This window comes from Nycticebus coucang, chromosome 10, assembly GCF_027406575.1.
Source record: "Nycticebus coucang isolate mNycCou1 chromosome 10, mNycCou1.pri, whole genome shotgun sequence".
Taxonomy (NCBI): Eukaryota; Metazoa; Chordata; class Mammalia; order Primates; family Lorisidae; genus Nycticebus; species Nycticebus coucang.
The window spans coordinates 116107351-116130077 of NC_069789.1; the positions used below are offsets into that span (position 1 = coordinate 116107351).

At 50.7% G+C, this 22727-nt stretch overlaps 1 protein-coding gene and 1 long non-coding RNA gene across 9 annotated transcripts; one reads left to right on the forward strand and one right to left on the reverse strand.

The window, feature by feature from the left end:
* Positions 1 to 32: 32 nt before the first annotated feature.
* BCAT2 (branched chain amino acid transaminase 2) lies at positions 33 to 22095 on the forward strand. Of its 7 annotated transcripts, XM_053606477.1 has the most exons (12): positions 33 to 165; positions 287 to 323; positions 7309 to 7383; positions 7599 to 7802; positions 17207 to 17317; positions 17401 to 17520; positions 17614 to 17777; positions 20231 to 20373; positions 20521 to 20606; positions 20806 to 20946; positions 21020 to 21094; positions 21669 to 22095. In XM_053606477.1, the coding sequence occupies exons 4-12, from the start codon at positions 7620 to 7622 to the stop codon at positions 21705 to 21707; spliced, it is 1062 nt and encodes a 353-aa protein (XP_053462452.1). In that variant the 5' UTR covers positions 33 to 165; positions 287 to 323; positions 7309 to 7383; positions 7599 to 7619; the 3' UTR covers positions 21708 to 22095. The 7 variants fall into 7 exon arrangements, with proteins under 7 accessions (XP_053462452.1, XP_053462450.1, XP_053462447.1 ...); XM_053606475.1 differs by having other exon boundaries at positions 7309 to 7802; XM_053606472.1 differs by lacking the exons at positions 33 to 165; positions 287 to 323 and adding an exon at positions 1932 to 1981.
* Positions 64 to 7301, reverse strand: LOC128596783 (uncharacterized). 2 transcript variants are annotated; one of them, XR_008383141.1, is made up of 4 exons: positions 6925 to 7301; positions 5193 to 5262; positions 1649 to 2612; positions 64 to 191 (listed from the first exon to the last, which is right to left on the reverse strand). It is a non-coding gene; the product is annotated as an uncharacterized LOC128596783 (long non-coding RNA). The 2 variants fall into 2 exon arrangements; XR_008383140.1 differs by lacking the exon at positions 64 to 191 and adding an exon at positions 248 to 440.
* Positions 22096 to 22727: the final 632 nt, after the last annotated feature.

A 22727-nucleotide genomic window follows, 5' to 3' on the forward strand; every position in this document is an offset into this window, starting at 1 on the left:
TATTTCCTGCCCTTTGTAGGAGTCCTTCTGACCCGCCCCCACCCCACCCCCCTCACCCCCGTGTTGCTTCCACCCTAAGGCATTACAGCAGCTTCCACATAGCCCGCAGGTGCCTGACGTTGCTAATTCCTGTCGCCAGTTTGTCACCAGGGGCTCCAGGGAAAGGTAGAGAGTTTGGCTTCACCTGAGCGCTAATTAAAAGCCCATAGGAGAGAGTAAATTAAGCGCAAATTAGTAGATAATGGCAGAGAATCCAAAGGGCCTCCTCTTTATTCTTGGCCCTTAGGGAAAAGGAGTTTTGACACTGCCTGTGGAGCAGAAAGGTAGGTGGTTTTAAAAGTCCGGAAGGAGGAGGTAGTGGGAGGTCGAGACATCTGGGTCAGAAAGAGTGGCTGAGGCTGAGACTTCTGAGTGCGGGGGAGGACACGTGGGGTCCCTGGCTGAAGAGGAGTAGACTCGGCATTCCCTAGATGGGGCGTAGGGTCCAGCCTGCGTTTACACCCCCAAGTGAGGGTGGAGCTGCAGAGGTGCAGCGGATTGGCCACGGCAGGGGCGTGTGCGGCAACCGCTGATTGGCCACGGCGGAGGCGGGGGCGGTTGGGGCGGTGCCGCCCCTACAGCCTGGGGCTGGTGGTGGGGGAGGAGAAGTACCCAGGCGAGAAGAAAACAAGGGCAACACCCTGAGGGGGAGGGTTCGTGATGTGGCTGCCAGAGCCTGTGGCTGTTAGGGGTGGGGTGGGGCTCAGTGACCCGGGGACAGAATTTGGATGCAGAATTTGGGCGTGTCCCAGAATAGAATTATGGAACCACAGTGATCGAGGGACCGGAGTCTGGTATCGCAGGACCCAGGATGCAGGACTTCGGGACACATAGTGACCGAGTAGCACAATATAGGGGGTACTGGGCGGCGCCTGTGGCTCAGTTGGTGGGGCGCCGGCCCCATATACCGAGGATGACGGGTTCAAGCCCGGCCCCGGCCAAACTGCAACCAAAAAATAGCCGGGCGTTGTGGCGGGCGCCTGTAGTCCCAGCTACTTGGGAGGCTGAGGGAAGAGAATCGCTTAAGCCCAGGAGTTGGAGGTTGCTGTGAGCTGTGTGAGGCCACGGCACTCTACCGAGGGCCATAAAATGAGACTCTGTCTCTACAAAAAAAAAAAAAAAAATATATATATATATATATATATATATATATGGGGTACTGAATTGCTAGGGGCCAGAGGGATCCTGAGGAACTGTCATTGGCTAACTGCCTCTGTGGAGGGGAGTAACCATGAAACCGTGTTATAGAGGCTGCTCTCTGAGGCTCATTGATGAACTGAGAATGGAAAATACCGGGGCTTCTCATATATAAGGGACTGGAAGCAGCCATGGGGAATCGTGTGCATTTTTTTAATATCTTAAGAGAGTTTAAACGAATCCACATACATCCTTTTGTTGATGATAAAAACTATATTCACAAAGAAAAGTATCCAGACTGCAAAGCTAAGCTCGCCTTCATCCCTACCTGCCACCTTGTTTAGAAGCACATCATTTTCCAGTGCGTTTACGTGATGTGTGCGCCACTGACATTTACCATGTGCTCTTACTTTTCACAAAGGGATCATAATAAACCGAGCTCTTTCTGCTCCTTGCCTTTCCCTTCTCTTACCTTGGGCTGCTTATTCTTGGCCAGAGTTCGGCGACAGTCTGTGAAAACCGCTGTAGGCACGCTCCTGTGGGGTATCAGTGTGGCAGGAACAGAGCTTGGAGGGGACCGTTTAAAGTCCTATCCCTTCTAGCGCTCGCGCTCACAGCCGAGGCCAGCTCCCCTCGGGAGCCATATAGCCGGGGAGGCCTTGCGGGCCTGGGGTGCCAGGCAGGCGGCCCTCTCCCGGGAGGGGGTGTGAGCGGGGCGGGGCCGGAACGTCTTTCTCCCCGGCCGCGCCCCGGGCGTGCACTGTTACCCGCCACACGGATCATGGCCGCAGCCGCACCAACGCAGGTTGGTTCGCAGCCCCTCTCCGGGGGACTGGGGGACCCTGGGGGGAGATGCACTTCCGGGAAGCCCACTCGCGCGCAGCCTGTCCGGCTCGGCGCTTATCTTCCGGCCCTGGGGTTCCGCTTCGGGGGGCAGAGGAGGATGGGACCCCTTGGAAAGGAGCTCTAGGCGTTAACGGGGGAAGTAGGTGGACGCTCATGGGGTGGGGGCACGTAATTGGCCGGGAGGTACAAAGTGGGAAACATGAAGAGGGAGCCTGTAATGAGAGAGCATAGGGACTGGAGTGGGTAGTGAATTAGACAGACGATGTTGCCCTGGGAGGATTAGGGAGGGAACAGCCTGCGGGGGCTCTGGGATAAGGGGCCTAGGACCTGCAGGGATGGGGTTAGGATGAGGGCTCAGGAGTTCAAACTCAAATCTCCGCTGGGAATTGGATCCAAGGTTCTGTTTTCTTGGAACTAAAGGTAGATAAAGGCTAGGTGGGGTGACGTGTCTCCAAAACCACTTATCTGAAGTGTGCACCTGGATTGGAAATTGAGGCAACTTCTTTTTGTCAAAATGACAAAAAGTTCCTCCAGGCAAGAGATGATCCGTTCTTACTGATGTGATATCAAACAGCAGAGTTTTCAAAAGTCTGTAATTTAGAAAACAGTGTATCTTGGTGAAGAAGGAAACAGTCCAAGGAAGGGGTAATTACAACCCATGACAGCTGCCGCATAACCTTGGGAGAAGTGTTTCCTGTTAACTTTGCCTGACTTTATCTGGGTCTCTTATCTTAGCTGATGAATACCAGGGCAGATTTTTACTTTGGGTTTTAGTGAATGACAGGAATAGACCTGGGATATGACAGGGGCAATCTGGGTTTTGATAGTGACATTCTTGGTCTGTGGTGGGACAGTCCTGAGCTGTGACAGGTACAGTTGGGACTGTGATGGGGAGAATCCCGATATGGCACAGTTCTGGTGTAATAGGATAGCCCTGAACTCATAACTGGACAGTCCTTGGCTCTGATGAAGACAGTTTTATCCTGTAATGGAGATACTCTAGGGCTGAGTCCTGAGCTATGATGGATATAGTCCAGCACTTTGATGTGGGGACAGTGCTGGGCCATGGCAGCAGTATTGCAGGGACAGGCCTAGGCAGTGACATGGGGATACTTCTGGGTTCTGAAAGGGACAGCCCTGAGATTTGACAGGGACTATCCTAGGCTATAGTAGGGGAAGTGCTGGGTTTTGGAGGGGAGCATTCCTGAACTGTGTTGGGACAGCACTTGGGTCTGGTGGGAATGTTCTTGGGAATTGACAGGAACAATCTGGGTTGTGATGTGCAGAGGGCTTGAGCTGTCATAGAACAGTTCTGGTCTGTGATGGGAGAATTCTGGGCTATGAGGGGCAGTTCTAGATGTGATGAGATCAGGCCCTAACAAAGACATTTTGGGCTTTGACTCAGTTTGGGGCTGTGACAGAACAGTTCTGGGATTTTTTTTTTTTATTTTTATTTTTGTAGAGACTGAGTTTCACTTTATGGCCCTTGGTAGAGTGCCATGGCATCATACAGCTCACAGCAACCTCCAACTCCTGGGCTTAAGCGATTCTCTTGCCTCAGCCTCCCAAGTAGCTGGGACTACAGGCGCCCACCACAACGCCCGGCTATTTTTTGGTTGCAGTTCAGCCGGGGCTGGATTTGAACCCGCCACCCTCGGTATATGGGGCCGCCGCCTTACCGACTGAGCCACAGGCGCCGCCCAGGATTTTTTTTTTTTTTTTTGCAGTTTTTGGCCAGGGCTGGGTTTGAACCTGCCACCTTCGGCATATGGGGCCCGGTGCCCTACTCCTCTGAGCCACAGGTGCCGCCCCAGTTCTGGGATTTAATGAGACAGCTTGAGCTGTGATAGGGACAGTCCTTGGCTGAGACAAGCATAGCATTATCCTATGATGGGGTCTCTCCTGAGCTGTGATGTGGGGACAATCTTGGAGTGCTGGGTTTTGATGGTGATACTCATGGGTGGTGTGGGACATAGTGGAGAGTCCATGATGTTGGAGAACCCTGCACTGTACACCCCCCAGCCATTCCTCATTTCTTAATGCAGCCTCAATCCCTTTACATGTTTTGTTCCAATGGGCCATCTGCCATCTGCGGGTTCTCCTTTGGGCCAGATTCCAATGGCTTGGGGTGTGGGATTGAGGGGGGCCTTCCTTGAGCTGAGGTGAGACCATTTCCACTAAAGAATTGCCCCAGGGGATGAAAGCAGCTTCTCCCATAGTCACAGGGTCTCCATGGCCAGTGAGGATTTATACCATCTCAGGCATTGGTATGAGGCCTTCTCTCTGCCTTGTGGTGTGTGCTGTGTCTTTCTGCTTTTCCTTTCTCTGTTTCTAAGCATTCCTGAGATAGTTTCTCTCCAGGTATTGGCACCTGTTTGTCCTAGTTTTTCTTCACTTCTCTGGGTTGCCCTTCTAATCTAGGCTCTGTCATCTGAAGTCTGGTCTTTATCGACCTCCTTTTTCCTCCTTCTCTGTCTCTTAGCTTCTCCTTATCCTGCATTCAGTATTTTTTAATTGATTTCTCCAGGGATTATTCTTTGCTTGAGTGCATCTCTGTTTCTTGTCTCAATCGCTTTCTCTTTATGATCACATCTATTTTGGCATCTCTTGGCCTCAGTTTCTATTCTTTCCTGTTTACATTCCCCATTTCTGTGTTTCTTTTCCTCTTCCCTCTTTTTATTTATTTATTTATTTTTGAGACAGAGTCTCACACTGTTGCGCTGGGTAGAGTGCTGTGGCGTCATAGCTCACAACAACCTCCAACTCTTGGGATCAAGAGATCCTCTTGCCTCAGTTTTTCTATTTTTAGTAGAAATGGGGTCTTGCTTTTGCTCAGGCTGGTCTCGAACTCGTGAGCTCAAGCAATCCACCAACCTCTGCCTCCCATAGTGCCTCTTCCCTCACTTATCTTTTATTTGTCTTCATCTTGGCTCCCTCTAAGGGCTGCTCTCCTGCCACAGGCTGGCTGTCCCTACTCTGTGTCCATCCTCTCTCCATACTGTGTGTGTCCTGTCCCCTCCCTGGCAGAAGTGTGGCCATACAGCTATGTGGGCTACATGTCGCCACCTAGAGGCTCTGCAGGGCCCCACACTCTGATCAACCCGGAAGCCCTAGAACCCACACAGGCTGACCACACTGGAGCCAGCCGTCCCTGTTTCCCCAAGACTCACCTGCTGATCCGTGACTGTTGTCATTCATATCCATTCTCACTTATGGATGCCAGCTCATCTAGCTGTTTCCCTGCAGGGTTGGGGACAGAGGCATTGTGAGGTCAAAGGTCACTAGGGAGGAGCCACCCTAAGGCCACTTGGGAAACCTGTCAGGGACAGCCAGGAGAGACATGTGCATCTCAGCTTTGTCCAGTGATGACTGGGGTGGTGCCTAAGTTCTCCATGTGGCTGCTCCTCAGCCCCTGGTACCTGAAGGGAGTGGAGTCACTGCCAAAGTGGAGCCCAAGGTATGGGCACAAAAGAATAAGCACTAGGCTGGGCACAGTGGCTCACACCTGGAATCGCCATACTCTGGGAGGCCGAGGCAGATGGAGTGTCGGACTCAGGAGTTCCAGACCAGCCTGAGCAAGAGTAAGACCTCATCTCTAAAAATACCAAGTGTTGTGGCAGGTGCCTATAGTTCCACCTACTTGGCCTAAGAGTTTGAGGTTGCTGTGAACCATGACCCTGCAGCACTCTACCAAGGGCAAAAAAGTGAGACTCTGTTTAAAAAAAAAATAAATAAGCACTAGACTCCTGGGCCTGAGGGAGGAGGGGTTGGAGGCCTGGACTTCTGGGTCCTGCAGTCCCCTAATTCTGGGCCACAGACCAGTATGGGTCTGTGGTGTGTTAGGAATCCAGCCAATAGCAGGTGGGTGAGCAAGCAAAGCCTCATTTGCATTTATAGCTGCTCCCGTTTGCTCCCATCACTACCTGAGCTCTCCCTCCTATCACATCTGTAGTGGCATTAGATTCTCATAGGAGCTTGAGCCCTACTGTAAACCATGCATGTGAAGGACCTAGTTGTGTACTCCTTATGAGAATCTCATGCACCCCACCCACATCTGTGGAAAAATTGTCTTCTGTGAAACTGGTCTTTGGGCTTGGCGCCCGTAGCTCAGTGGTTAGGCAGGTGGGTTCAAACCCGGCCCAGGCCTGCTAACCAAAAATGACAACTGCAACAAAAAAATAGCCAGGCGTTGTGGTGGGCACCTGTAGTCCCAGCTACTCGGGAGGCTGAGGCAAGAGAATCGCTTAAGCCTAAGAGTTGGAGGTTGCTGTGAGCTGTGACACCACTCTACCGAACGCAACATATAGAGACTATCTCAAAAAAAAAAAGGCTCAGCATCTGTAGCACAGTGGTTACAGCACCGGCCACATATATGTAGGCTGGCGGGTTCGAACCCAACCCAGGCCAGCTAAAACAACAATGACAACTACAACAAAAAATAGCCAGGCATTGTGGCGGGCGTCTGTAGTCCAAGCTACTTGGGAGGCTGAGGTAAGAGAATCGCTTAAGCCCAAGAGTTTGAGGTTGCTGTGAGCTGTGATGCCACCGCACTCTACCATAAGAGTGACATAGTGAGACTCTGTCTCAAAAAAAAAAAAAAGAAAGAAACCGGTCTTTGATGCCAAAATGGTTGGGGACCACTGCACTGGGTCTGTGGCTCCTGGATCTCTGGCTCAAGTGGGGAGGAGGCTGAAGCGGGGGCTACTGGACCCCTGGGTCCAAGGGAGGAGGGCCCGGGTGTTCCAAGAACCCTGGGTCTGAGGGAGAAGGAGCTGGGGAGTCCCAGAACTCTGGGTCTGAGGGAGGAAGGCCTGGGGGCCTAGAAGCTGAGTCCTTGGGAAAATGTGTCCCTTACTTTTCTAAGATTTTTCAGGGGTTGGGTCCTGGGAGGTCTTCACTTACCTGTGCACCTTTCCTGTCGTCTTCTCATCTGAGCTTATCTCAGGGCTGGGGCCAAAGTTCCCTCGGGTAGGAGGTGCTTGCATTTGACTTTGCCCAGCATGGGGTGGGGGAGACCTGCTGACTCAGCTCTTTGTAAGGACAGCCCTCAGCCCTCCTGGCGTAGGAGGAGCACATGGCCTGCTTCAGGAATTCCCTCCAGTACAGGGTGATGAGACAGGAGAGGGACTTGGCCAGGGCTACATGCCTGGTCTAGAATGCACTGGGATGAGATAGAGTAGGCCAGAGGGACCTCCTAAGTGCAGGAGGTAGGAGACCAGGTGCCAGGGACCCTACTCTTTCTCACTGCTGCCCTCATCACCTTTCTTGCTTCTCTCCTCACCCCAGATATGGGCCCGGAAACTTCTCCCTTTCCCTTGGCGTCTGTGTGCTTCCAGGAGATATGCTTCCTCCAATTTCAAGGTGAAAGGAGGGGACGGTATGTTTGCATCTGAGGGAGGAGGGGGGCCTGCAGATTGGATATCTCCAAAAGGTCCACAGCCCAGAGCTGAAGGTGGGTAGCAGTGGGGAGGCCTCATAGCCTGCCCCACAGGTAAAGGGAAAGACATGAAACTACATATCAGTTTGGGAGGCTGTGGCCAAATTCCTAGATGCCCAGGTTCCCTGTCTTTTCTCAGGCTGCTGACCTGCAGCTGGAAATGACGCAGAAGCCTATTAAGAAGCCGGATGCCAGGGACCCCCTGGTGTTTGGGAAGACATTCACCGACCACATGCTGATGGTGGAATGGAGCGAGAAGAAAGGCTGGGGCCAGCCCCGAATCCAGCCCTTCCAGAACCTCACACTGCACCCAGCCTCTTCCAGCCTCCACTATTCCTTGCAGGTGGCATGGTGGCCAATCTATGTCCTCTATCCCTGTCCGCATCTCTTCCTCCTTGCTGTGTCTCTTGCCAGGTGCACCTCCCTGTGTTTGTTTTTTGCATGTTTCTTTCTGTACATTCCTCATCTCTTTTCTGAGGCTTCCTATGCCCCAGGCCTCATGCTGGTGATGCTGGACCTCTGAGATGGGCAAATCTACTTCTTCACTTTGGTTGTAACTTGGTGTTATTTGTGCTCTGGTAAAGTCCAGAGAGGCCCCTCAAGTTTTTTTAAAACTTGAAAGAAAGCGGGGGCCTCTCCTAGGAAAGAGGGGAACTTAGGATGTTGGAGAAAGAGGCGACAGCCTACAGAAAGTCCCCAGTGGGAAAAGTGCCTGGCACATTTGGGAGGAACTGTGTGGTAGGAGTGTGGTGGAGGAGACTGAAGATGTAATCAGTGCCACAGAGGATCCGAGGGGCTGGGGTCTTGTACAAGGGCACTGGGAGCGATGCAAGGCTCTGAGTAGGGGAGGGCCAAGGTGGGGATCGACAGGAGCAGACAGGGCAGAGCGATTCAGGGACACAAGAGACTGAACAGGTGAGGGAAAACAAGAGAGGGGCTGAGGATGAGACCCAGAAGTCTAGCCAGTGACCACTTAGACTGTTTCTAGGTCTGTCCCCAAATGGGGACCCAGAAGATGGAGCAGGTTTATAGTACCTGGTGAACATGAGAGGCCTGTGACATCCCTAGCAGAGAGATCCATGAGGCAATTGGCTTATGACTTAAAGCTACAGCTGAAGCCAAAGTCTGCCTGAGGAAACTGCAATTGAGACAAGATTTGGATGAGTGTTTTACAGATCAGTCAGTCTGGTTTGCATTTTGGGTAATATTTTTTTTGTGTGTGTTTGAGACAGAGTCTCACTATGTCACCCTTGGTAGAGTGCCGTAGTGTCACAGCTCACAGCAACCTCCAACTCTTGGGTGTAAGCGATTCTCTTGCCTCAGCCTCCCATGTAGCTGGGCCTACAGGCACCTGCCACAACACCCAGCTATTTTTTGTTGTTGTTGTCATTGTTGTTTAGTTGTCCTGGGCCAGGTTCGAACCCACCAGCCTGTGTATGTGGCTGGCGCCCTACCCACTGAGCTACGGGTGCTGCCCTTGATCATCTCTTGTAATTGCAGAAGTCAAATATGATTTGAGTATTACAATTTTAATTTTGAAACAGAGCCTCACTCTTGCCCACACTAGAGTGCCGTGGTATTGTCATAGCTCATAGCAACCTCAAACTCCTGGGCTCAAGCAATCCTCCTGGCTTAGTCTCCCTCCCAAGAAGAGTAGTTGTAGTTGTCTTTGTTGTTCGCCAGCTTCCGTGTATGTTGCAGGCAACCTACCCACTGAATTATGGGCGCCGCCCTTGAGACAGTTTCTCATTCTGTCGTCCTGGGTAGAATGCCCTGGTGTCATAGCTCACAGCAATCTCTAACTCCTGGGCTTAAGTGAGCCTCTTGCCTCAGCCTCTTGAGAAGCTGGGACTACAGGTGCCTGCCACGACACCCGACTACTTTTTCTATTTTCAGTAGAGACAGGGTCAGCTCTTGTTCAGCCTGATCTCAAACTCATGAGATCAAGTGATCCACCTGCCTCAGCTTCCCAGAGTACTAGGATTATAGGTGTGAGCCACTGCTCCCAGCCTATCCACCTATATTTTTAAAATTTTATTTAGTGTGTTTTTAAATTGAAAACACCTTTTAAATAAATTGGACATAGGGCTGGGCGCAGTGGCTTACACCTGTAATCATAGCACTCTGGGAGGCGGAGGCAGGTGGATTGCTTGAGCTCCTAAGTTTGAGACCAGCCTGAGCAAGAGCAAGACCCCATCTCTAAAAATAGCCATGTGTTTGGCTCAGTGCCTGTAGCTCAAGCGGCTAGGGCACCGGCCACATACACCAGAGCTGGCAGGTTTGAATCCAGCCCGGGCCCGCCAAACAACAATGACAATTGCAACCAAAAAATGGCCAGGGCTCGGCACCTATGGCTCAAGCGGCTAAGGTACCAGCCACATACACCTGAGCTAGCGGGTTCGAATCCAGGCCCAGCCCACCAAACAACAGGGACGGCTACAACCAAAAAATAGCCAGGCGTTGGGGCAGGCCCCTGTAGTCCCAGCTACCTTGGAGGCAGAGGCAGGAGAATCGCTTGAGCCCAGGAGTTGGAGGTTGCTGTGAGCTGTGATGCCACGGCATTCTACCCAGGGTGACAGCTTGAGGCTCTGTCTTAAAAAAAAAAAAAAAAAAAAATATATATATATATATGTATGTATATGTGTATATATATATATATATATATAGGGCCGGGCGTTGTGGTGGGCATCTGTAGTCCCAGCTACTAGGGAGGCTTAGGCAGGAGAATCGCTTGAGCCCAAGAGTTTGAGGTTGCTGTGAGCTGTGACAACACAGCACTCTACCCCGGGTGATAGCTTGAGACTCTGTCTTAGAAAAATAAATAAATAAAAATAGTCAGGTGTGGTGGCAGGTTCCTGTAGTCCCAGCTACTCGGGAGGCTGAGGCAAGAGAGTCACTTGAGCCCAAGAGTTGGAGGTTGCTGTGAGCTATGATGCCATGGCTCTCTACTGGGGGCGACAAAGTGAGACTCTGTCTCGAAAATAAATAAATAAATAAACAAGTAAATAAAACAATAAATTGGACATATATTTACACAGTTCAAAATTCTGTGTGTACAGAAGGAACTATCCCGGGGCGGCACCTGTGGCTCAGTTGGTAAGGCGCTGGCCCCATATACCGAGGGTGGCGGGTTCAAACCCGGCCCCAGCTGAACTGCAACCAAAAAGTAGCCAGGCGTTGTGGCAGGCGCCTGTAGTCCCAGCTGCTCGGGAGGCTGAGGCAAGAGAATCGCTTAAGCCCAGGAGTTGGAGGTTGCTGTGAGCTGTGTGATGCCATGGCACTCTACTGAGGGCCATAAAGTGAGACTCTGTCTCTACAAAAAAAAAAAAAAAAAAGGAACTATCCCTCCCCATACCCCACCACCTACTTGCATCCCCAGAAGCAGCCCTGTCACAGTTCCCATGTCCTTCCAGTGCTCTGCTTTCTGGACATCAGCACTGATGTGTATGATCCTTTCACCTCATTCTTTCTTCACAAAGGGTAGCGTGCTCTGCACTGACTCTCCTCGTGCTCTCTTCCTTCAAAGTATTTTGTATATTCTTCTGTAGCAGCCCTTACAGAGCTTTTCCATCTTTTATTTTGCATCTTATTGTTATCCTAACAATACACCTCATGAGGCAATCTCCCATTGTTGAACACTTAGGTTGTTCCTAGTTGTGTGCTACTATGAACAATCCTGCACTAAAGAATCTTGCACACTCATACTTTCTTTAGGTCCAAATGTATCTCTCTGCCCAACTTCTGGCACTGCTGGGTCAAAGAGTATGTAAGGTTGTAATTTTGGTAGGTATTGCCACATTGACCTCCATAGAATCGTGTCAGTTTCCACACCCACCAGCAGAGCCTGTTCCCTGATCCCTGGGACAACTCTTATCAAAGTTTTAGATCTTTTCCAGTCTCTTAAGTGGTTTTAAATGTATCTCAAAGTAATTTGAATTTGCATTTTCTCACTATCAATGAATAGAGTTAAACATGTCCTCACAAGCTTAAGAGCTATTTATGTTTCTTTTTTCTTTTCTTTTCTCTCTCTTTTTATTTTTTTGAGACAGATTCTCTTTTTTTTTTAGAGGCAGAGTCTCTTTGTTGCCCTCGACCTCTAGCTCTTGCACTTCCAGTGGTTCTCAACCTTCCTAACGCTGCGGCCCTTTAATACAATTCCTGTGGGTCTCGACCCACAGGTTGAGAACTGCTGGCTTAGGCAATTCTCTTACCTCAGCCTCCCAAGTAGCTGGGACTATAGACGCCCACCCCAACGCCTGGCTATTTTTTTGTTGCAGATTGGCTAGGACCGAGTTTGAACCCGCCACCCTTGGTATATGGGGTTGGCGCCCTACTCACTGAGCCACTGGTGCCGCCTTTGAGACAGATTCTCACTCTGTCACCCTGGGTGGAGTGCCATGGCATCATAGCTGCCAGCAACTTAAAACTCTTAGGCTTAAGCAATCCTCTTGCTTCAGCCTCCTCCGAGTATGTAGGACTATAGGTGCCCGCACAACACCTGGCTAGTTTTTCTATTTTTAGTAGAGATGGGATCTGACTCTTGCTCAGGATGGTGTTGAATTCCTGAGCTCAAGCAATCCACCTGCCTCAGCCTCCCAGAGTGCTAGGATTATAGGACTAAGCCACTATGCCTGGCCTTCATGGAAGTTTTTAACTGATAAAGCAGGCTGCTGGGGGAGTCAGGTGTATTATTATTATTCCACTTTTATGTTTGGATTTTCCCATAAAATCATAAAAAACAACTTAAAAAAAATCTTTTAAAAATATATAAATCAACCCCTGTTGTTCTCTGGAGAAAGCCTGAATCCTGGCCTTGGCCTTGGTGGCCCTACCAGTCTGGCCTCTCCCTGCCAGACTCCTGTGCTAGCTCCCTGCCACCATGGCCTCCTGCTTGCAGGGTTTGTGCCAGCTAGGTCCTCTGCTTGGAAATTCTCCTCCTTCATCTTGTGCCTTCCTCCTTATCTCTTGGGGCTCAGCTTAAATGTCCTCCCTCCAGGCTCAGTGCCCACAGGACAGTGGTTACAGCACCACCCACATACACTGAGGCTCTCAGTTTGAACCAGGCCTGAACCAGCTGAATAACAATGACAACTGCAACAAAAAATAGCTGGGCGTTGTGGCCAGCGCCTGTAGTCCCAGCTACTTGGGAGACTGAGGCAAGAGAATTGCTTAAGCCCAAGAGTTAGAGGTTGCTGTAAACTGTGATGCCACAGCACTCTACCAAGGGAGACATATAGAGACTTTCTTTCCAAAAAAAGAATGTCCAGCTCTGAACCTGTGGCTCAAGTGGCTAAGGTGCCAGCCACATACACCTGAGCTGGCGGGTTCGAATCCAGCTCAGGCCCACCAAACAACAATGACGGCTGCAACCAAAAAACAGCCAGGAGTTGTGGTGGGCGCCTGTAGTCCCAGCTACTTAGGAGGTGGAGGTAAGAGAATCGCTTAAGCCCAGGAGTTGGAGGTTGCTGTGAGCTATGGTGCCACAGCACTTTACCCAAGGTGACAGCTTGAGGCTCTGTCTCAAAAAAAAAAATGTCCTCCATCCATGGTGTAGCCCTCACCCAACACAGGCAAGATACCCTGATCATGGTCCCCACACATCCATGTCTACTCATTCAGTGTTTACTCCATACCAGAGGAGCTGAGGTCAGAAACCAGGTCCCAGACATTTGCCAGAGACCATCCCCACTGGAGTCCTCTGCACCCAGGGCAGTGCTTGGCACATAGTGAATGAATGAATAAATGTATGAACGAAGAATGGAAAACAAGCAAATATAGTGAAAATCTTTTTTTTTTTTTAGACAGAGCCTCAAGCTGTCGCCGTGGGTAGAGTGCTGTGGCATCACAGCTCACAGCAACCTCCAACTCTTGGGCTCAAGCAATTCTCCTGCCTCTACCTCCCAAGTGCCCACCACAATGCCCAGCTATGTTTTGGTTGTAGCCATCATTGTTGTTTGGTGGGCCCGGGCTGGATGCAAACCCATCAGCTCAGGTGTATGTGGCTGGCGCCTTAGCCGCTTGAGCCACAGGCGAGCCAGCCAAAATATTTCTAGAAGAAAAACTCCATAAGAATAATAAGGGGCAATAAAGGAGTGAGGGCTGGGGGGAGAGGGGAGTAACTTTATTGGACAGTAAAACAGATTATAAACCTACAACATTTAAAAGAATGACACTGGGGTAGTGCCTGTGACTCAGTGAGTAGGGCGCTGGCCCCATACACCGAGGGTGGCAGGTTTGAACCGGCCCTGGCCAAACTGGAAGAGAAAAATAGCTGGGTGTTGTGGCTGGGGGCCTGTAGTCCCAGCTACTCGGGAGGCTGGAGGTTGCTCTGAACTGTGATACCATGGCACTCCTACCGAGGGTGACAAAGTGAGACTCTGTTTCTAAAAAAAAGAATGACACTGGTATATGACTGAACAATGAAGTAGATAGCCAAATATTCATCTAGGAAAAAAAATTAAATTGGATCCTTCGTACCAGAAAAAAATTCCAAGTAGCTTAGAAGTTTAAATGAAGGACGGCGCCTGTGGCTCAGTCGGTAAGGCCCTGGCCCCATATACCGAGGGTGGTGGGTTCAAACCCGGCCCCGGCCAAACTGCAACCAAAAAATAGCCAGGCGTTGTGGCGGGTGCCTGTAGTCCCAGCTACTCGGGAGGCTGAGGCAAGAGAATCGCTTAAGCCCAGGAGTTGGAGGTTGCTGTGAGCTGTGTGAGGCCATGGCACTCTACTGAGAGCCATAAAGTGAGACTCTGTCTCTACAAAAAAAAAAAAGTTTAAATGAAAAAAGAAGAAAAAAAATATATATCATAAAAGCTATAGAAGAAAACAGAAGATGACCTTTATTATTTTTATTTTTATGTTTTTTATTTTATTGTATTTTTTAGAGACAGAGTCTCACTTTGTTACCCTTGATAGAGTGCTGTGTGTCACAGCTCACAGCATCCTCTAGCTCTTGGGCTTAGGCGATTCTCTTGCCTCAGCCTCCCGAGTAGCTGGGACTATAGGTGCCTGCCACAATGCCTGGCTATTTTTTTGTTGCAGTTTGGCCAGACACTGGCCTATTTTTATTTTTTTGAGACAGAGTCTCACTATGTCGCCTTCAGTAAAGCGCTGTGGCGTCATAGCTCATAGCAGCCTCAAATTCTTGGGCTTAAGCGATTCTCTTGCCTCAGCCTCCCAAGTAGTTGGGATTACAGGCGCCCGCCACAACACCCAGCTGTTTTGTGGTTGTACTTGTTATTTGGCAGGCCGGGGCTAGGTTCAAACCCGCCAGCTCTGGTGTATGTGGCTGGCACCCTAGCTGCTGAGCTATAGGTGCCACTCCAGAAGATAACTTTTATATCTTGGACTGGGATGGTGTTTCTAAATGTGAGGAATCAAGGCCGGGCACAGTGGCTCACGCCTATAATCCCAGCATTCTGGGAGGCTGAAGCAAGTGGATTACTTGAGCTCAAGAGTTCAAGACCAGCCTGACTAGGAGCAAGACCCCATCTCTAAAAAATAGTCCAGTGTTATGGCAGGCAACTACACTCCCAGCTACTCAGGAGGCTGAAGCAAGAGGATCACTTGAACCCAAGAATTTAAGGTCACTATGAGATATGATGCCACAGTACTGTACCCAGAGTGACAGAGTAAGATTGTCTCAAAAAATAATAACAATAAATATGACAAATCATGGAAGCCAAAATAATAATGAATAATGAGTGATACAAATTTCATGCATAAAAGTAAAGCACACTGAGGGAAATATTTCAACCCATATCACAAATGGTTTGTCTCATATACAAAGTCCTCTTACAGAAGGCCAAAGTAGCTGGATTGCTTGAGCTCAGGAGTTCCAGACCAGCCTGAGCAAGAGCCAGACTCTGTCTCTAAAAATTGCCAGGTATTAGGTGGGTCCCACCTATTTAGATACTGAGGCAAGAGAATCACTTGAGTTTGAGGTTGCTGTGAGCTATGATGCCACAGCACTTTACCAAGGGTGACAAAGTGAGACTGTCTCAAAAAAAAAAAAATTCAGGCTCGGCGCTTGTGGCTCAAGTGGCTAAGGCGCCAGCCACATACAGCTGAGCTGGCAGGTTCAAATCCATCCGGGGCCTGCCAAAACAACAATTATGGCTGCAACCAAAAAATACCAGGGCGTTGTGGTGGGCGCCTGTAGTCCCAGCTACTTGGGAGGTTGAGGCAGGAGAATTGCTTGAGCCCAAGAGTTGGAGGTTGCTGTGAGTTGTGATGCCACAGCACTCTACCCAGGGCGACAGTTTGAGGCCCTGTCTCAAAAAAAAAAAAAAAATTCAAAGTGCTCTTACACATCATTTTTTAAATACCTAATAGAAAAATCCTAAAAAAAAGAAAGAAAAGAAAAATCCTGGGCGGCGCCTATGGCTCAAAGGAGTAGGGCACAGGCCCCATAGGCCAGAGGTGGCGGGTTCAAACCCAGCCCTCAAAAAAACTGCAAAGGAAAAAATAAAAAAGAAAAATCCTCAGAAAAGCCAGCCTAGCAATAGGACAGTTCGTAGAAAAAGAAACACAAGGCCAGAGGGGTGACTCGCACCTGTAATCCCAGCACTTTGGGAGACTGAGATGGGTGGATTGCTGGAGCTCAGTAGTTGGAATCCAGCCTGAGCAAGAGGGAGACCTCTACTAAAAATAGAAAAGGTGTGTTTGATTTCTCACAAGGATAATAAAGAATTAAAGCAGAAAAAAAAATAAAATAAAAAAATAAAAATAGAAAAGCTAGAGGGTGGCGCCTGTGGCTCAGTGAGTAGGGCGCCGGCCCCATATGCCGAGGGTGGCGGGTTCAAACCCAGCCCCGGCCAAACTGCAACAAAAAAATAGCCGGGCGTTGTGGCAGGTGCCTGTAGTCGCAGCTGCTCGGGAGGCTGAGGCAAGAGAATCGCGTAAGCTCAAGAGTTAGAGGTTGCTGTGAGCCGTATGAAGTCATGGCATTCTACCCGAGGGCGGTACAGTGAGACTCTGTCTCTACAAAAAAAAAAATAGAAAAGCTAGCCAGGCTTTGTGATGGGCACCTGTAGTCCCAGTTACATGGGAGGCTAAGGCAGGAGGATCTTTTGAGCCCAAGAGTTTGAGGTTGCTATGATCTACGATGCCATGGCACTCCACCCAGGATGACAGAGTGAGACAATGTGTCTAAAAAAAAAAAAAAAGCTCATGAATTATCATCCTAAAAAATATTGACAGTAAAATGGAAAGAGTTGCTGGAGCAGTGGCTCACGTCTATAATCCCAGCACTCTCAGAGGCCGAGGCGGGTGGATTGCCTGAGGTCACTGGTTCCAGACCAGCCTGTGCAAGTTCGAGACCCTGTCTCTCAAAAATAGCCAGGTATTGTGGTGGGCATCTATAGTCCCAGCTATGTGGGTGGCTGAGGCAAGAGAATCGCTTCAGCCCAGGAGTTTGAGGTTGCTGTGAGCTCTGCCACCACAGTACTCTACTGAGGATGGCAAAGTGAGACTGTGTCTAAAAAAAAAAAACAGGAAAAGGTTTAAGCAGGGCTCTCTGAATCTCTGTGTTCCACTTGCTCTCCTTTCTGTCCTTTGCCATCTGAGTCAGTCTCTTCTTGTCTTTGTCTTTGTCTCTCCATCTCTGAGACTCAGGGTGCCCATCTCTCCTCAGTCTCTGTCTCCATCTCTCTGCATCTGTCTCGATCTTGGTGTCTCTTGCTGTCTCTTCATAGTAGTCTGGGGAGGTCTCTGAGCCCTGAGCCTCCTGTTCACCTGTCCCCACAGCTCTTTGAGGGCTTGAAGGCATTCAAAGGCGGGGACCAACGGGTGCGTCTCTTCCGTCCCTGGCTCAACATGGACCGGATGCTGCGCTCGGCCCTGCGCCTCTGCCTGCCAGTGAGAGCCAGTCGCCCTGGGGAAGAGGGCACGGGGGGTGGGGCATGGGTAATGGGCCCCTGACTCACCTGGAACCCTGCCAGGGTTTCGACAAGGGCGAGCTACTCGAGTGCATCCGACGGCTCATCAAAGTGGACAAGGACTGGGTTCCTGACAGCACAGGCACCAGCCTCTATGTGCGGCCCGTGCTCATTGGGAACGAGGTGAGCCTGGCTCCTGGGATGAGCTTGGGGTTTGATTCTGAAGGGGAAGACTTAGGGCCTGGATTCCTGATGCTGCCCCTCTACCCATCACAGCCTTCTCTGGGTGTCAGCCACTCCACGCAAGCCCTCCTCTACGTCATCCTCTGCCCTGTTGGCTCCTACTTCCCTGGAGACTCTGTGACCCCTGTCTCTCTCCTGGCTGACCCAGCGTTCATCCGGGCCTGGGTGGGTGGAGTAGGCAACTACAAGCTAGGGGGGTAAGTAGCACCACCACCTCAGAACATCTGGTACACTGGGCATCAGAGACATAGGGTCTTCTGCCTGTGCTTTTGAGTACATCTCTGGGTGCCATTTGTCCACCTGGCATGTCTCCCATGGGCACATGGGGTGTGACATCATTGGAGTACCCTGTTCAAGACTAAGTGCTGTATTCCTGTGGGGTTATTTTCCAGATGGACAAATGGGCTCAGAGTTAGGAAAGGATTGAATGGAGGTCAGTGGGGAAACCTGAATTGGTCCTTGGAAGCCTCCAAGCATGAAATTTATACTTAGTCATTGGTCTCTCCTCCTGGGGATGTTGGGAGCCTCAATATCCAGGTCTGCATGTTCTCTGGTGGAGTTAGCTCAGGGGGTCATGAAAGGTTTCACGGAGGTGACACTTCAGCTGCATCTGATGTGTAGGAAAGAAGCTGGTTTCCTGGGTATAAACGACAGTAAACAATTTCTTTCTTTCTTTTTTTTAATAGTTTATCCCTTTGTACTCAGGTTTCATTTATTTATTTATTTATTTTTTATTTTTTGGTTTTTGGCTGGGGCTAGGTTTGAACCCGCCACCTCCGGCATATGGGACTGGCGCCCTACTCCTTGAGCCACAGGCACCACCCTTCTTTTTTTTAGAGACAGAATCTCACTTTGTCGCCCTCGGTAGAGTGCTATGGTGTCACAGCTCACAGCAATCTCCAGTTCCTGGGCATAAGTGATTCTCTTGCCTCAGCCTCCCCAGTAGCTGGGACGGCAGGCGCTCGCCACAATGCCCAGTTATTTTTTTGTTGCAGTTTGGCCGGAGCTGGGTTTGAACCTGCCATGCTTGGTATATGGGGCCAGCACCCTACCCACTGAGCCACAGGTGCTACCCGACAGTAAACAATTTCTAACCTTGGGGGAACCACATGTTGGGAGATAGAGACAGGAGGTGTGCTGGGAAGAAAAATATAAGTCTGTTTTTTGTTTTTTTTTCAAAAGACTTTACAAGTCCTCATACACCTATGCCAGGCTTGGAACTCCAGGCAGGGACTAAGATCTCGTCCCATATACCTAGTCCAGGTTTGGAGCACCAGGCAGAGACTAAGATCTTGTCTTCCATGGCTTCCAGGGAGCCACGGAAGGCGTGTTAGTTGATGAGAGGTGGAGTCATGTCTGGATAAGGGACAGGGTGATAAAATAAGGTAACACATCCTTGGTAGTAAAGTGGTTAGTAAAAAAAACAAAACAAAACAACAAGAAAAAAAAAAAAAGAAGCCAGACTTGGTGTCTAACGCCTGTATCCTGGCACTCTGGAAGAGGCAGGAGGACCATTTGAGCTCAGGAGTTCAAGACCAGCCTGAGCAAGAGCAAGACTCCTGTCTCTAATAAAAATAGAAAATAATCAGCTGGGCATAGTGTCAGGTTCCTGTAGTCCCAGCTACTTGGGACTAAGGCAAGATGATCACTTGGGCCCAGGAGTTTGAGGTTGCTGTGAGCCATGACACTACAGCACTCTAGCCTAGGTGACGGAGTGAAACTGTCTCAAAAATACAAAACAAAACAAAAAAGAAAGAAAGAGGGCGGTACCTGTGAATTCAGTGGGTAGGGTGCCAGCCCCATATACTGAGGGTGGCAGGTTCAAACCCAGCTCTGGCCAAACTGCAACAAAGAAATAGCCAGGCATTGTGGTGGGCGCCTGTAGTCCCAGCTACTTGGGAGGCTGAGGCAAGAGAATCGCTTAAGCCCAGGAGTTGGAGGTTGCTGTGAGCTGTGTGACGCCATGGCACTCTACCGAGGGCGATAAAGTAAAACTCTGTTTCTACAAAAAAAGAAAAAAGAAGGTGATTTGAGGGAGGACCCAGCACCCAGTCTGGAGGTCTGGAATAACCTCTCAGAAGAGGTGATGTCAGAGATGGTTTTGAAGGACAGTTGGTCATGATACAAAGGGTGATGAAGATGATCCTGACACGGTGGTGCCCATAGCTCACTGGGTAGGGCACTGGCCATATACACGGAGGCTGTTGGGTTCAAACCCAGCTCCAGCCAGCTAAACAACAATGACAACTGCAACAACTAAAAAGACTGCTGGTCATTGTGGTGGGCGCCTGTAGTCCAAGCTACTCGGGAGGCTGAGGCAAGAGAATCACTTAAGCCCAAGAGTTGGAGGTTCCTGTGAGTTGTGACATCATGGCACCCTATTGAGGGTGACATAGTAAGACTCTGTCTCAAAAAAAAAAATAAAAGGGAAAAAGGAAGATTACCCTGACAGAGGAAACAGTGGTGCTCTTGTGATCTGGAGAAGGGGAAGAGGCAGGGAAAGGGGGGCACCTGCTCAGGGTCTTGACCCCAAACTAATGGGCAGAGATTCTGTGCTAGGGGCAGCCCTGGTGTGGAAAGACTTTTCTAGGGCCCCTGTTGGGGAAGAACAGGGTTCCCTGCCCTGTTCAACCAGGTTGTCATCCACCAGGAATTACGGGCCCACTGTGTTGGTGCAAGAGGAGGCAAAAAAGAAGGGCTGTGAACAGGTCTTGTGGCTGTATGGGCCTGACCATCAGCTCACGGAGGTGGGCACCATGAACATCTTCATCTACTGGACCCACAAGGATGGGGGTGAGCCCACCCATGACCCAACCCGAACCCTGGTTGAAGTGGGTGGTACCATAATTCCTGGCAGTTTGCTGGCCCCAGGGATTCTGGAGGTTGTGGCTCCAAAGAGGAAGGGGGCACGAGTAACCCCTATCCCCTAACCTGACCTAGTACTGGAGCTTGTCACACCCCCGCTGGATGGTGTCATCCTGCCTGGAGTAGTCAGACAGAGTCTGCTGGACCTGGCTCAGACCTGGGTGAGAGCATGGTGGCTTCTGGTGATGGGGCGCCTGTGAAAGCAGGCCAGGGAATCAGGGGGTTATGCTGGGGCGGGGGGAAGGTCGGGGGCTCACTGGCTTCCCATGGGCCTCCTCCTCATCTGTAGGGAGGGAGAGGCAGGGGTCTACAGCAAGGCAGTCCTCTGGGACATGTGTATCTCTTCCACGTGCCTGGCAGGGTGAGTTCCGGGTAGCAGAGCGCTCTATCACCATGAAGGAGTTGCTGCAGGCGCTGGAAGAGGGCAGGGTACGCGAAGTCTTTGGCTCAGGCACCGCGTGTCAAGTCTGCCCTGTGCACCAAATCCTGTACCAAGGCCAGGTGAGGCCCAGCTGCCAGGGGGGTGAGAGAAGATGGGGATGGGGCCCGGGCCTCACTGCACCTTCTTCTCCAGAAACTGCACATTCCCACCATGGAAAATGGCCCAGAGCTTATCCTCCGCTTCCAGAAGGAGCTGAAGGCGATCCAGGTGAGGTGCAGGGAGCAGCAAAATGGGCTGATTGCTTGTTCCCCAGAGAAGTTCATGTCCCATGAGCCTGTGGCTTGAGAGCCATCCACGCCATAATAATCCCAGGGATAGTGGCCCCTTCTATCTAGGCTCCGTCGGGGTTGGCTTTCCACAAACTTCTGGGACCCTCGCCAGGCCTCTGGCCACATAAGGCTGCCCTGGGCGATCCCTTAGGCCTGAGAAATCTTCCTCCAGTGAGTCCTGGCCCAAGCCCGTTTCCTCCCAAGAGCATTCCCACTCTTCTGAGCTAAGGGATCTTCCAGAGAGCCTCTGGGCTCCTCTCCCAACGCTCCGGACCTAGAACTACACTTCCCCCAACTTCTCCGAGCCTCACACTAACTTACCCCACTGAGCCTCTGGGCCGCCTCTGTCTTGGTGCCATCTCCCTGGGGATGTGGGCAGGCCTCCGGGAAGTGGACCACATTTCCCATGAGGCCGTGGGGCGCAACTCCGTAGACGCTCAGGCTGGGACGCCCCGGGGCCTGCTGGGAGATGCAGTGCAGCCTTCCCCTCACGAGCCGCCTTGCTCCTATAGTATGGAACGAGCGCCCACGAGTGGATGCTTCCGGTGTGACAGTGCGGGCCGAGCACAACCGCCATTAAGACCCGCCGACCTGTAGCATCTAGTTACGCCGGCTCTCGCCTCCCTACCAAAGACTCACCTAAAGTGCAATAAGAAGTAAAAGACCGGGGGACTGGGGGACCGGACGCCTGGGTTTCTCGCGCCCCCTCGTGGTCGCTACACTCCCAAAGCCATAAGCGAGACCCAAGGGTCTTGGCCACCAGCCCGGTGTCTCGGGCCTTGGGGAGCAGGGCCCCTATTTGTCCGCGTCGTGGGACTAAGGATGCAATTTGGCAACGACTTCGCATCTCTCCGTTCTAAGGCTGGACCCCAGGTGCTGCCGTTGTGGTTTCTTTCTCCTCTTTGCTGCAATTTTGAAATAAAATGCCAAAGAACAAGATGTTACCCGTGTTTTCCAGTGCTGCAACTCTGGGACCCTGGGGTCTTAAAAGAGTAATTCTGGTTTTCAGCCCATTTTATTTTCGAAGATCCAGTAATCCGAGCCCTCAGGGGGTTTCTCCAACCTGGAAGAGCTTTCTTGCAAACTAAGTTCAGCAACTCTCATCCCCACCTCACTAACTCGCCCCTCTCTACTTTCCCATCTTGTCCAGACTCCTCAGCATTTTTTTTTTATTTTTATTTTTTGAGACAGAGCCTCAAGCTGTCGCCCTGGGTAGAGTGCTGTGGCATCCAAGTTCACAGCAACCTCCAACTCATGGGCTTAAGCGATTCTCTTGTCTCAGCCTCCCGAGTAGCTGGGACTACAGGGGCCGGCCACAACACCCAGCTATTTTTTGGTGTAGTTGTCATTGTTTGGCAGGCTGCGGCTGGATTTGAACTCACCAGCTCTGGTGTATGTGGCTGGCCCCTTAGCCACTTGAGCTACAGATGCCCAGCCGACTCCTAAGCATTTTGTCTCTTTTTCTCAAACCCCACCAGACCCCAATCCTTGTTCCTCCTGCCCCTCTAACTCTGCTTTGTCTCTTCTTTGTCCCCTTGGCCCTAGTTTCAGGTCTTGTCTTCTCCCTGCAT

Coding starts and splice junctions, on each gene's coding strand:
- BCAT2 (XM_053606472.1), top strand. CDS start 1,958: ATGGCCGCAGCCGCACCAACGCAG. Junction 17,318..17,400: donor CCCTGCGCCTCTGCCTGCCA/GTGAGAGCCAGT, acceptor GAACCCTGCCAG/GGTTTCGACAAGGGCGAGCT. Junction 21,095..21,668: donor AGGAGCTGAAGGCGATCCAG/GTGAGGTGCAGG, acceptor TTGCTCCTATAG/TATGGAACGAGCGCCCACGA.